This window comes from Eulemur rufifrons, chromosome 7 (genome assembly GCF_041146395.1).
Source record: "Eulemur rufifrons isolate Redbay chromosome 7, OSU_ERuf_1, whole genome shotgun sequence".
Classification (NCBI taxonomy): domain Eukaryota; kingdom Metazoa; phylum Chordata; class Mammalia; order Primates; family Lemuridae; genus Eulemur; species Eulemur rufifrons.
In genome coordinates, this window is record NC_090989.1 from 12,090,825 (window position 1) to 12,105,514 (window position 14,690).

At 35.7% G+C, this 14,690-nt stretch overlaps 1 protein-coding gene across 6 annotated transcripts in view; it reads left to right on the top strand.

The window, feature by feature from the left end:
* The window catches only part of SYNJ1 (synaptojanin 1), an 82,213-nt gene that overhangs the window by 64,452 nt on the left and 3,071 nt on the right, over positions 1 to 14,690 (top strand). The window contains exons 24-32 of one of the 6 annotated variants that reach the window (XM_069472340.1): positions 132 to 341; positions 1,470 to 1,613; positions 2,245 to 2,283; positions 3,940 to 3,987; positions 5,212 to 5,250; positions 5,387 to 5,457; positions 7,250 to 7,358; positions 7,612 to 7,829; positions 11,600 to 11,623. In XM_069472340.1, coding sequence (XP_069328441.1) covers positions 132 to 341; positions 1,470 to 1,613; positions 2,245 to 2,283; positions 3,940 to 3,987; positions 5,212 to 5,250; positions 5,387 to 5,457; positions 7,250 to 7,358; positions 7,612 to 7,829; positions 11,600 to 11,620 — 899 coding nt within the window. In that variant the 3' untranslated portion in view covers positions 11,621 to 11,623. Of the gene's footprint in view, positions 1 to 131; positions 342 to 1,469; positions 1,614 to 2,244; positions 2,284 to 3,939; positions 3,988 to 5,211; positions 5,251 to 5,386; positions 5,458 to 7,249; positions 7,359 to 7,611; positions 7,830 to 11,599; positions 11,624 to 14,690 lie in introns of those variants that run through there. The other 5 variants (XM_069472336.1, XM_069472341.1, XM_069472338.1 and 2 more) reach the window with 5 other exon arrangements.

The window sequence follows — 14,690 nt, forward strand, 5'->3', positions numbered from 1 at the left end:
CACATGCATTTGCAGTGCCATAACATTGACATGTTTATTTTGTGTATTTTAACCTTTTAAAACCTAAGGTGAAAAAGAATCTCTAAGCAAATTAAAATGGTGGTATCTTTGATAACCTTGCTTTTCCTTAGGTGATGTTGATGACTATAGTGCAGAAGTGGAGGAACTTCTTCCTCAGCATCTCCAGCCATCTTCAAGTTCTGGCCTTGGCACTTCCCCGAGCTCTTCACCCCGGACCAGTCCCTGCCAGTCACCTACAATGTCAGAGGTTCCTGTACCTTCCCTTCCTGTCAGACCAAGCCGAGCACCATCAAGAACTCCTGGGCCTCCAAGTGCACAGAGTGTGTATTTTTTTTTTTTTTTTTTTTTTAAGTTTTGTAAGACTACCTCTAGCCCAGTGGTCCTCAACGTTTTTGGCACCTGGGACCAGTTTCATGGAAGACAGTTTTCCCATGGCGAGAGGGAGTGGGGACGGGTGAGTGGAGTTCAGGCAGTGATGCACAGCCCGGTTCCTAACAGGCCACGGACCAGTACCGGGTTGCAGCCCAGGGATTGGGGACTGCAGCGCTAGCCAATGTGTTTGATTTTGGAGAGCCATTGTTGTTTAATTTTTGTACCCATGTGCTAAAGTGTACCCTGTTTTAATATGCATACAAAAGCTCTCAATGGAAACTCATCATCCTGTTAGTAGATGAAAATTGTTCTTAATCCTTTTTCTATGTAATTAGGTTTGTCCAAGTCTTATCATTAATAATTTTCTATTGTTATGATAGGAACCCATAACTTGGCCGGGTGTGGTGGCTCACACCTGTAATCCTAGCACTCTGGGAGGCCAAGGTGGGAGGATTGCTTGAGCTCAGGAGTTTGAGACCACCCTGAGCAAGAGCAAGACCCTATCTCTACTAAAAATAGAAAAATTAGCCGGGTACAGTGCTACTCTGGAGGTTGAAGCAGGAGGATTGCTTGAGCCCAGGAATTTGAGGTTACAGTGAGCTATGATGATGCCACTGCACTCCAGCCTGAGCGACAGAATGAGACTCTGTCTCAAAAAAAAAAAAAAGAAAAAAAAAAGGACCCCGTAACTATTCGGGCTTTTCTTTTTCTTCTCTCTGGTGGCCAGCAGACTACAAATGACTTAAACAATACTTTGTGCCTTCTTGATAGGGCCACTTTAGTAAATCAGCTTTCAGCACCTGGGGCCTAGGTGAAAAGGCAGCGTGGTGTTAGCATTTTTGCTGCCATAGTACCAGAGGGTAGTTTAATGATAGACTATTTTTGTCATTCATACTGAAAATATGTGCCCTTTCTTTACACTATTGTACAAATTTTAAAAATTAGTAAAATAGAACACATGTATATATATATGTATATATATGTGTGTGTGTGTGTGTGTTTGTGTATATGTGAAGTACCATTCCTTTCTGCCGGCAGCCATTTGGAACCTGACCTTACCTAATGTGCTGTTCTAGGTTCTCCTGTTGACACTCAGCCGGCAGCCCCGCTGCAGCAGAAAGATCCTGCCCAGCCCCTAGAGCCCAAGCGACCCCCACCTCCCCGTCCGGTTGCTCCTCCCACGCGTCCTGCTCCCCCGCAGAGGCCTCCTCCACCTTCAGGTGACAGACTATCTTATTTTCATTTCTGCTAGATTTAAAATTCTCCTCCACTCTACTTTAAAATGTTTTGCATGTTTTCCAATCTCTAGCTTCTAGATTTTATTGCTTTTTTCTCATTGTTGCTACTTCTCAGGTTTTTCCTAAAGACCATGGTAGGCTTGACAGACCAGGTAGACTGTTTGCCAGGTAGATTTCTCTAACATGTTTCCTAGTTGCCTTCTCAGCCAGCGTACCAGAGATGTTTGTTTGGTTTTTGCTAGTTTCATGTAGCTAGGCGTATAAACTGTTCTTAGGTACAGAAATAACTTAGGTACAAAAAACTGGGGTTAATTTTTTTTCCTAAAATCTTCATTTCTCGATTTATAAGCATAAAATCATTAAAATTTACTAATTTCTATAAAATTTATAATATAGAGTTTTATATTTGTTGTTTTTAATTAAATATAATGTTGTTGCTTTAATTATATGTATTGAATAATAGCTTTTTAATAGTACCTAGATACTAATATGTAATTCCTACACAGTATTTGACATAATGGATACTATGGTGTTAATAAAACCTTGACTGGAATTTCAATTCTTTATTTACTGTCATTTCCTTTCTGCTGCATATTTTCTTATGAACTATAAGGGGCTAGGAGTCCTGCACCTGCTAGAAAAGAATTTGGAGGTAACTGTTTACATTTGTTATCATGTATGAATCTTGGTTCATTAATGTTTTAGAGTTTGAGCCCTACAACTGAAAGACATTTTAGGTTTGTTTGATAAAAGTCAAAATGAATGACATATATACTCCAAGTAAAAAATAGCTCTAAACTTGTGTTATATTCTTGTTAAGTAAAAGATTTGAGCTTAGTTTTATTTGTGAATAAAACTAATGAGGGCTTCCATTTCCCAGGTAAATATAGGTGAACTACTCATCAGGTCTGGTAGAATTTTTTTGGTAAACATAGTCAATTTGGTTACAAAGATTTAATCCTCAAAAGTCATACTAATTTCAAAAGGGATTCAGGTGACTTCAGAACATTTCCCAAGATTAGTGATGCTCTAGTACCTTCCTTTTCTAGTGGAAAAGCTTGTGGATTAGCACTTTCCTAGGAATGCAATTTAGAGTTATAATAATTATCTGAAATATATCTTTCATTTTGCATTTATTATAACTTGTCATAAAATTCATGCTTCATCTGTTTATGTAAGAACTATATGATTTTCTTTTTTTTCATGAGGAAACTTTTATTCACAACAGATCACTTTTTCTTTGAAGTGTAGTTTGGCTTATGTGAAAAGTCAGGTCAATTGGAGTTATACATCTGACAAATTTATTTGATCTAATTCTCAAGAAAGGATAAGGCGGATTTTCACAGTTCCCTAGAAGAGCTTTTGCAAATCCAGTTTTAATATTACTAAGGCCCACTGTACATGTGTAGCTGGTCTATTCTAACTGACATTGCTGACCAATTCAGGTCTTATTATAGACTGACTTTGCCTGTGTGTGAATTTAAATAACTTTGTACAATAAGGATAACTAAATTATTTCAGCATTACGCAAAATACTGCTTATGCAAAATACTGCTAGGTGATAATTTTTTCATTGGCTTACAGAAAACATTAATGTTTCCCATTTTAAACTGCTTTTATTTTTGTGATAATTTCTATTTATCATCTGCTTTAATTAGGAAAACAACCTGTAAAAAATAAATTTTAAAATGAATTTGTGGAAAGTTCTCTCTTATTAGCGACCCAGTGACTTAATTAGAAATGTTTTAATTTAAAAAATTATTTCTCTTCATAATTCTTTTGTAGGTATTTTATTCCTTAACCAATAATTCCTTTAAGGCAGTAATCTTGGGGAAAGTCATTATAGTACTTTTAAAGTTTTTTTAAAGTAACGCATCCAGAACTTAATTTCTAGGATACTAATGTAGTCTTATAAAAATTTAAAATGAAATTGAAACTTAATTTATGAGTTTTTCCTTCTGACAAATATTGGAGTTTTTATTTGCTCTAGATATAAGGAATGAGATGATTATAAAGCAAAGGCCTTCATTAAACATATTTAAAAATTCCCTACTGCTAGTAATTTATTTCCTATAAAAAGGAAACTGTCATCCTGTTTTTACTCTTGTGTTTGAGGAAAGGAGGGACTCAGGTTTGGGCTAGGCATCTAAAGTCACTTTGTTTTGTATTGATATCTTTGAACAAATTTAAAGCAATAAAAGAGCCTTTGCAAAAGTAAATTTAATGTAGAAATTATCATGTGTGCCTGCCTTTCATTCTGTGCTATGGGCTCTGCACAATATATAGCTTCTGTTCTTTCTCTAAAAAGGTGTTGGAGGCCCTCCCAGTCCTGGGGTGGCTAGGAGAGAGATGGAAGGTAACAAGACTTTTGCATTTTAGAAATGGTTCCCTCATTTTATTTCTCAATGTCAGCCCTCCCCCTGTGTTTAAAGGCATATTAAGTCTCTTTTTAGTCCAACTGTAAACTTCTCCTCTGCCTCCTTACCATCTACTTTGTATTTTTTCTCCTTTCATTCTCTGTAGTGTATAGTTTCTAATGGATATCCATTTAATTTCTCTGAGATTCTTATGTTGTTTGTACTGTTTCAGTGTTTTATACAAGCTTAGGTTGCGAAATAACCTTTTAAGAAGAATGCCTTCAAAATTCTTTTCAGAATAAGTCAGATATTTAGAAATATATTTACTAATCTGAAGTTTCCAAAATTAGTAATTATAATTAAACTATTCAAATTCAAGAATACAGAATTTTGTGGATGATTTCAAATAACATAGCTGTTTTTATGTAAATGGGTACTGAGCTAGATTTGCTTAAAGGAACATTAAGACTACAGGCCATTTGTTAAGGTTATAGTTATTAACGGGCCAATGTCTTTCATGTTACAATTATACTTGAATTTCTTTCCAAAAAGGAGAATATATCTAAGATGACGCCTTGATAGTCCCTCCTACTCCTTTTGGCCCCAAGAGTGATTTATTTCATTTCGTCCTTCAGCTGTCTCTCTAATGAGTTTGAATGATATTTTAACAGTCTTCCATAAGGCAGGTCTTTAGTAATAAGATATGCCTGTCTTCTGTCTTAATCATAGGATTTTGTTATTGGAATCCAAAGGATCTCATCATTTATCCGCAATGATATCCACAGTGTGAAGTCCTAAAACAGCACTGTTAGGAGCCTCTTATGTAACTTGATAAATGATAAATCCTGTCGCTAAGGAGCCATTTGTCTGTCAGGCTCTGAGGAGCAGCAGTGCTGCATCTTGGGACCATTCATACGGCTATTTTCAAGGTTCATGAGAGAGAGAGCTCTGTGGGGAATATCACCTTAAAAGTAGCCCCATAAGTGAGGTATCAGACACCTGTCTCTTATAAAGGGCTAAGCATTCTAATTTTTCTCTCTTTTGGAGTATTTCATTCAGTACTGATAACACCCTTCATCATGATCCAAAGCAAAGCACTTTGTTTTGTTATTATCTCATGCTCCCATTTCTGCTGGTAATGAAGCAGAACAGCCAACTGATGTTATGCGATATTGCTTTATTGTTTACTTATGACTAATTTTTTTTCCCTTCCTGCTTCAAAGCACCCAAAAGCCCTGGAACAACACGGAAAGATAATATAGGTAAAAAGACTTAAATGTAGCTACTTTACTCTTAAAACTGGACCATGAAACACTTGGGACATAAGTACCTGATTTCTTGATTATTTTCACTTTTTTTTTTTTAACTTAAATACATGATGCAATGTCTTTGTTGTAGGACGCAGTCAGCCTTCACCTCAAGCAGGACTTGCAGGCCCAGGACCTGCTGGATACACTGCGGCCAGACCAGTAAGTAAAACCTAGCCTGGGAGCCAAGGGGTATTGGTTCTAGATCCCAGTTTGCTACTAGTTACTTTTGTTACCTTGGAGAGATCATGTGACCCTTCAAGACCTCAGTTTCCTCAACTCTGAAATGAGGGAATTACTCTTGATGGTCTCTAAGGTACCTTTCAACTCTAACATTATTTTAACATGCTCTGTGAAAATAACTAAACAGATTTCCTTATTTGAATAAAAGTGATTTACTTAAAATAATTATGGTCATGAAATACATATTTTAGACTCTCTCATATGAGGAAGTGATGTATTTGGGCAACTTTTTATCATACTATTTGAGTAACTAATGAGGATATATAGTCATCCCTCAATAAGAAAGATTTAAGTGAGATTTCAGAAAAAAATATTATGATAGAGTCAGTATACTAAAACTGGTTCTAACAGTATTAAAAATAGGCGAGCAGGTGGTGTTGCAGGGTTTTTCCCTACCTCATGAATCTGTGGTTTTCTGTATGTTTATCAGATGTTCTCTTATACACATAATTTTTTCATTATTTATCCAAATGAAAATTTTCTCTGGGCTATAATAGGTAACCAAAAAAGAGAGAGAAAGAGGAAATGGAAACTAGTAATCAGTGACTTAGGCTAGTCCATTAGAGCCTGAAGTGCTGACAGACCCATATCTGAAGAGTGAGGAACTGGGAGCTATTACTCTACCTAAGGCTGTGACAATTTAAGAAACTACTTCTGATAAAGATAGAAATTGTTTGTCTTTTCTGTTGTAGCAGTCTGCTTAACAATCTGAGTGTACTTTTCTATATATAATATTACTTTCCAAATTAAAATGGCTGTAGAATATACCTAAAGATGTCTATTACCCATTGTCCTTTTTTCAAAAAAGGCAAAATTGCCATTTGCTGACTTCACTGTCACACTTCCCACAAGAACTTTATTCTATTTAGTATTGTAAGGATAGGAAAGGAAGTCGGAATTTTTGTGAGGTTAAAAGTGTGTATTAGCTTTTGCGTAAAATAAATAGTGGGGGCTTAGAGCCTTCAGCAAACATATGAAAGTAGAAAAAATATTTTTCACCAATGTGCCTTTCAATGTATTTGATTTGGAATACTGAGTTAGGTGTTCAAAAGTTTTACTTCTATGTTTAAAAAAAAAATCTAGCTGGGTACAGTGGCACATGCCGGTAGTCCCAGCTACTTGGGAGGCTGAGGTGAATGCATTGCTTGAGCCCAGGAGTTCAAGTCCAGCCCCGGTAACATAGTGACACCCCCATCTCTAATTAATTAATTAATCTATCTCACGGTGTAGATTTTCTGAAGTTGCTCAGGTATATATCTCTCCATCTCCTTGTGTGCTTTAAAATCGTCCCAGTCTCTTCCATGAAGACAACACAGCACATGGTTAAGAACCCTAGCCCTCCAGTTGGTCAGACATGAGTTTGGATCTTGGCTCTATTTTCTAACTGTAGGGCCTTGGACAAGTTGTATATATTTCTTCATCTTAATTTGAAGTAGGGATGATAAAATAATACCTACCTCTGAGGGATATTTTGAAGATGAAATGAAATTGCCCACACAGTACTTAGTTGACATAGTGCCTGGCACACTGTGAATAGTCAAAAAAGGTTTTAAAATTTATCACTATATGGCTATAAGTAGAAAGCAATTAAAATGACAGGATGGGGAATATTCTAGAGAAGAGTAAATGAGATGCAAAAACAAATATCCTCACAGAATCTTATCTGTTGAAAATAAGGAAATGTCTCGAGTATAATGTTTCCTGTTTCTAGACAATTCCACCCCGTGCTGGAGTTATCAGTGCCCCCCAGAGCCATGCGCGAGCGGCTGCTGGAAGACTGACTCCTGAAAGCCAAAGCAAGCCCTCAGAAGCAGCCAAAGGTAGGCACTGTACTAGAAATGCCGCTCCAGTTTTGTTCTATATTGTTCCTTCATTTTTTCTTTTCCCTTCTGTCATCTCCCACTTTCCATGACATATTCAAATAGGGCCATCCTTCCTTCTTTATTCCACAAGAAATTAGTCTACTTGGTGGAGGGAAAAACCAACTAGAATGTTTTCCTAACATTTCACTAAAGAAGGAAAAAACATGGATTTCTAGAATACACCTAACATCTGACATCATTGTTTTTTTAGGCTCAGCTTTCCTTCCTGAACCACTGAAGCCTCAGGCTGCTTTTCCTCCGCAGTCTTCTCTGCCCCCACCTGCTCAAAGGTTGCAGGAGCCTCTTGTCCCTGTGGCAGCACCTGTGCCTCAGTCTGGCCCGCAGCCAAATTTGGAAACCCCACCACAGCCACCACCTCGGAGCAGGTCATCCCATAGCTTGCCTTCAGAAGCTCCGTCACAGCCGCAAGTAAGTCTCACTATGACACAAAATATTATCTTTGATGCATATGGTGTAGTCTTTGAACATACTTATTTTAATCATTGGCGGTTATAAGAAATAAATGTGAGCTTTAATGTTCTTTTTTTCTTTTGATATTAATAGCATCTTGAGATATGACTTCAACAAATGAGTCTCATTTGACATCTGAAACTAGTCACATAACAAATGCATGCTATTAGTAACTATTTGAGGGTTTTGGGTTTTTTTTTTTAAACCTGTTGCTTAGATCAGAAATTCTCAGAGAGTGATCCTGTACCAGGTTCTTTAGGTCATTTTCAAGTCCCAGGCCATTTTCTCATGTTAATGTTAAAAGTTTGTGACTTTTTTTTTTATATTACATACATAGCCTACTTTGGATAGTTAATAAATTAGGATGAACAATAATAATTTATTTTTCATATCACTCACAGCAATAAATTAGTTTTGGCTTTCACTTCCTGGAGAGAGGCAGATCAGATCAGTCCCTGGACCGCTGGCATTGTGGTTATTTTCCAGTAAACAGAATAATCCTGTAGTTCCTGTTGATGCAGGCAGTGGTTCTTTTCTGCATTGGAGCTGGCACTGGGGTTCTTTATGTATTTCGAACAGTTGTAGTTGTTATTGGATAGGTTTAGATGATATGGGCTTATAGCGGTAGGCTCATTCACCATAGTAAAAATCATCAAAATAATAGGTCACCTCATTAGTGTCTCACAGAAAACAGTGCCATTGCCCTGGTGTACTGAAGTCATACTTTCATGGAGGCTCTGTTATCTCAAATTGGAAAGACTTCTGGCGTATATATACAAAGTTATTTTAATAGAGGAATGATCATGTGCATTAAATTGTTTTATTTTTATTTGGAGCTATTTTATTTTTATTATGTACATTTCAGGAAAATTGTTAAAATGAAAATGAAATTTATATTTAGTAAGTACATATTTTGTTGTCTAGCCATATGTAAAGTCTTAACTTGAAAATGCCATCAAGGCCAAAGAAATGTGTGAAGTTTTTAAAAGTCTGATTTTAAACTTTGGAAAGATCTAAAATACTACATATTGGCAATGTCCCTTAAGCTTACTTATTAAGTAATAGTTTGCATTTATTTTTATAGATATATGGGTATGTCCAACTAGTTGGAAGAATTTAACAGTTTCTTTATGTTTCTACATGGTGAAAACAAATATTAAAGTAAATATGACTCTTAATACAATCTGAATATTGTTAGCAGTCAGCACTCATTAAATTATCTGTCACATTCATAAAAGCTGAAGGATATATAATAGATAAAAACAAAATGTTCTCTTAAGCTGATTACTACCAAAAAGTATTCTACATTTTTTCAGTTCAGAAAATTGAGGATGATTAAGATATTTTATAGTGGTAGAAATTTTTCGAGAATAAATGTCCACTATCCTTTTCTCTCTGCCAGTCTGCTTTTAGTGAGTCGTGGATTTTTCTTCTCCAGTATATTTTATTTTTTAAAATGTATTTGGAGGGAGAGAAAACTTTCAAACTAGCCACTAGTTATTAACTAAGGTTGAAGTTATTATAAAGTCATCTTATGACAAACAGTATTGCAGCATGAATATGCCAGTGATTGCCAAACAGCATTGTTTGAGATGATTTTCAGTTGTTTTGATTTCTGTTTTTCATTGAAATAAGTATAGTGATTTGCTGGCCGACAGCATGTGCTCTGTGTGTGGGCTGGTAGATTGTGTTCTTAAATCTTGTCATAGTTCATCAAAAAGACAAAGGTGTTTGTTTTAAATTCTAAAATTTCTTTTTGCCTCAGTCATTGATTTCAAACTCCACTGAACATTATATGCACAGACACACTTTTCCTTTTCGGAGGGAGGGGGTCTTGTTTATGTGTAGACTGTCTTTGTGAAAGATCACGAAGTGGTTACAGTTTCCTCCAGGGAATGCACAATCCTGGGGGGCTGGGAGGGAGGTGAGGAGGAAGCTTTTTATCTTTTTTACCTTTTGACCTTTGAACCATAAGAATAATACCTATTCAGAAAATAATAAATTTTAAATTCTCTGAAGTAGCTGTAAGTTGAAAAATATACAAGATTTTCAAACCTGACAAGGGTGAGATTTTTAAATATGACAAATTTGATATTTTGGTAATGACATGAAATAGTTTTAGAATTGAACAATTAGTCATTTTTACAAGTCTTTATTAATCCTGTCCCAAATCTACAAGGCATTTAAAACATAAAAACATACCTGACTCAGTTTTACTTTTTATTATTTAAATGTTCTTTATAATTCTATATAGAAAAGATTATTTTAATTTGAATGATTGTATAACATATCATATATCCTTTACAAAGTAGAAAAATGCCTGACTTATCTGTCTGACTTCCAGCATCTTAGTCATCTGGTTATCAGCTAAGAACCAGAAGTAGGGAAATCCAGCAGGAAGTAAAGTAAGAGAACTCACCGCCATCGTATTGACATGGAAGTTGACGGTTAGGGAAGAGACCAGGTAGATAATCTCAGCATTCTAGATCCATTTACTGGAGGGTACGACAGCCCTGGACATCTACTCTCTACTCTCTTATCCAGTGCCAGAGTTGATGCACATGACTTTGAGAGCATCAAGACAGTGTTCACGTCAATTCAAGGAAACTCTGAAGTGCTTCATATATTTAAGGATAGTGTTTCTCTAACTTGTCAAAATTAGTTTTGCTATTTACAAATAAAGTAAGCTTTAGGACTGGGGAAGATTCTCCTCAAAACTGTTTCTTGAGAATGCTAGATTTTAAAAATACTGCAAATTATAGAAAGATTATGATTTCATTTTTAAAGAATTAAGATCCAGTTTCTTACCTTGTTGTATCTTCCAACTAATAAATTATGAGATGAATTAATAATAGTATCATCCTTCAAAAAATTTGAGTAATATAGAACAAGCCTGGATCCTGACCGTTTTGTTAAAATAAACACTAATTTGGTTGTACTTTTGCAAAGTAGTACCATTTTATACATTTTCTCTAATAATTACATCCATAGGCTATTCTAAGACTATGTCTTAGACTGCTTGGGATGCCATACAAAATACCATAGACTGAGTGGCTTAAACAGCAGAAATTTATTTTCTCACAGTTCTGGAGGCTGGAAGTCTGAGACCAGGATGCCAGCATGGTTGAGTTCTGGTGAGGGCTCTCTTCCTGGCTTGCTGACAGCCACCTTCTCACTGTGTGCTCATATGGTCATTCCTCAGTGCGTGTACCTAGAGGGAGTGCACATATGCACCCCCGTGCACATTCCCTGGTGTCTCTTCTCCTAAAGGCACTAATCCCATCATGGTGGTGCTACCCTCATAATCTTGTCTGACCCTAATTGCCTCCTAATGGCCCCACTTCCAAATACCATATCACTGGGGCTTAGCTAAGCTTCAACGTATGAATTTTTGAGGAGGACACAAACATTCAGTCCGTAACAGGCTGCTTAAAATATTTCAGAGCTCCAAAAACCTATTTGGAATGTTATTTTTGGAATAACAAAACTTTGAGCTCGTTAGTAATCAAAGACAAAATTTAAGTTTGGACCTTAATTCAACAGAACTATAAAAGGAATTGGAATTGTCTTTTGAACTTAAGCTACAACCTGGAAGTATTGCTGCTCTTGGATTCTGTATGTAACGTAGAACTAAAAGTATTTTGTTGACTGAATTGTTAGGGTTACTGGTTGATCTCGGATTGTCCTCCTAACTCTTTCCTTTGATGTCTGTGTTTCCTTTCTCAAAGCAGGAGCAACCATCAGGGTAACAGGTATCTGATTATTTATCAATCTTACATGTGCTTTTCATCTGTCTTAGCATATTAGATGTATGAAGCTTTTGCTTCATACATCTAAAGTCTCACCCATTTTTAAAACCACATATCCACATTAATAAAGTCTATTATCATACCATAAAACCTGCTTTTTCTTTTTCTTATTAGTATTTTGGATTTTAGGAACCATTTTAGTTGTTCTTGCTAATGCTTTACCATATTTTGCTTCATTTTTTATGAAAATTAACAAAACTAAAAAGTATAACTTAAAAAGGTAAGCTTTAGGTAATATGAAAGACTATTTGGAAAAACCAAATTGGTTCTTGGTTTTAATAATGGCATAATTACATAAACACAAAATTCAATTTTTTTAGTTTTCTTTTGGGAAATATTTTTTTAAGTAGTTTCAGTAGCAGGATTCTTTTTGGTAAGGAAGAATTGATGGTTTAGAAAGATGAAAGTTAATATTATAACAAGATTATTTAAAGGTCCTTCCAACACCTTTCTCTGTGAAAATACCACCAATTTTAATGTTGTCATCACAAATCCTACTTAGATTAGAAATCAATTCTAATGTAATAAATGGTGATGTGGCTCTCATTGTAATTTCAAGTCTGATTGGGAAAAATGATGCTGCTTCTATCACATTAACTTCTTTTGAAATAAAAATTTTTCTTACACATGAAAATAAAGATATTTAAATGTTTAGCATTTACTTGACAGGTGCCTACCATTCTAAGCTGTGCAGAACATAAAATTCTCCTTTCCTATATAATGTGTTCGTTGTGGATTGTTTTATCTGCCATAGGAGAATTTGGTCCCAGACTCAACCAAATATTTCCATTTTATATTCATAAATAATCCAAATATTGATAATATAGAATTAATTATAATTTTTTTTTTTTTAAGAGACAGGGTCTCGCTCGGGTCACCCAGTCAGGAATGCAGTGGCATGATTATGGCTGAGTTTAGCCTGGAACTCCTGGGATCAAGTGAAACTCCTGCCCCAGCCTCCCAAATAACTGGGACTATAGGCATGTACCTCTGTGCCTGGCTAAATTTTTTAAATTATTTTTTGTAGAGACAGGGGTCTCACTCTGTTGCCCAGGCTGGCCTTGACCTCCTGGCCTCAGGTGATTCTCCCACCTTGGCCTCCCAAAGTGCTGGGATTGCAGGTGTGAGCCATGGTGCCTGGCTGTTAATTGTAATTTTATATTATCTATATAAATTTTCCTCTCAAGTGTATTTTCATATATAGGTCTGTCTTAATACATTGAGAATACAGTTTAGAATCTGTGACATGTTTACCCTTTAATTTTATATAACATTTTTCATATTGTGAAGAAAAATACTTGTTCAATCAATTATAAAGTATGTTGTAGGATAATGGAATAAAACAGATACTGGAAAGTTATTCAGTAATGACCATTTCCTTTTACAAGTGAACAGCTTTCCCTATTCTTTATTTTTTTGTCTTTCTTTTTTTTACAGCTTTCTCTGTTCTTAAGCACTAAGTTCATGTTTCATAATATGCAATTACATTTTATTGGGATTACTGGTCTTTTTTCCCAATATATTTCATGAAAGTATAGTTATTTTGCTTTAATGATTATTTAAATTCATTTTGAGTAGTGCTCCATTTTGTTACATTGCAAGTTTTGAACTGAAATTTTTTCTTCCCTGTCTTAGCCAACCCTGACAATTTATATTTTTATCTTTAAAGCTGGCATACATGTCCAAGTCATTTACCCTAGTTTTAAGAGTTATAAAGATTTTTTTTGAAAATTAATAATGAAATGCCTGATGAGCTAATTTGCTGATGAGGCCAGGATCAAATCCCATAACAGTGGTTCACTCCACCCAGCTTTTTTGTGAATTAGCGACCCAAGGGATTTAGAACAACAGGCGAAACTTTTGATGGCCATGAAGTAATTCTGAGCACTCCTACTGATAACAGTTCTTGGCCAACTCTGTCACCTAGAAAGGACTGGGCACCATTCTTGGCACAAGTTCTTTGTGGTTTTAGAATTAACATAAGAGATAATGTGACACACACACACACCCCCACTCACCGCCCCCCCCATTTTAAGCAATTGTTATGTTTGGTTATTCATAGCATCTATATTTTGGAACATTTTTTACAAGATGAGGAAGGTCAGTTAAGAAAAGTTTTGTCATGTTACTCAGATTTGTTTATTCTACAAAAGAGAACTTAAAAGGCAAAGAACTAGACTGGGCACTGTGGCTCACGCCTATTAATAGCATTCTGGGAGGCCGAGGTGGGAGGATTGCCTGAGCTCAGGAGTTTGAGACCAGGCTGAGCAAGAGCGAGACCCCGTCTCTACTAAAAGTAGAAAAACTTAACTGAGTGTGGTGGCAGAGGCCTATAGTCCCAGCTACTAGGGAGGCTGAAGCAGGAGAATCACTTGAGCCCAGGAGTTGGAGGTTGCAGCAAGCTATGATGAGGCCACTGCACTCTACCCAGGGCAACAGAGGGAGACTCTGTCTCCAAAAGGGGTGGGGGAGGGCAAAGAACTCTAAAAATTCATTTTTCCAAGCAGAAAAGGGAAAGATTCTTTAGTTTATGAATACAAATATACTAATAAAATTAATTTTTTATCTATAAAGTTGCATTTCCACAGTAACTTTAAGTGAAAATATATTTAAAAGAACAATGAAACCACATCATCATCATAGATGGGTGTTGGAAGTTTATGTAGATTTAGCATAAGTTCTAAATGGTTTCTTACGTTTATGTTAAAATTTGATAGAACTGAACATGAACAAATTTGTTAATTCTGTAGAGTTCTCCTTCTTACCCTTTCAAAATTTGCTTGAATGAAATAAACTCTAATTTCTTAGGGATCTAAAAAATAGATTTAAGAAAAGGATTTATTTAGTAAGGAGTTTTTAAAGAAAAAGATTTTAGTTGTTTCATTTTACTTAAACTGCCAGAGTAATAAACTACACAAAAACTGCTTTTTAGTTTCTAAATTTGTATACTTGCTCCCCCAAAAGGAAGAATAATTGAGACAGGAAGGATAGGGGGTATTAAGAGTAAATA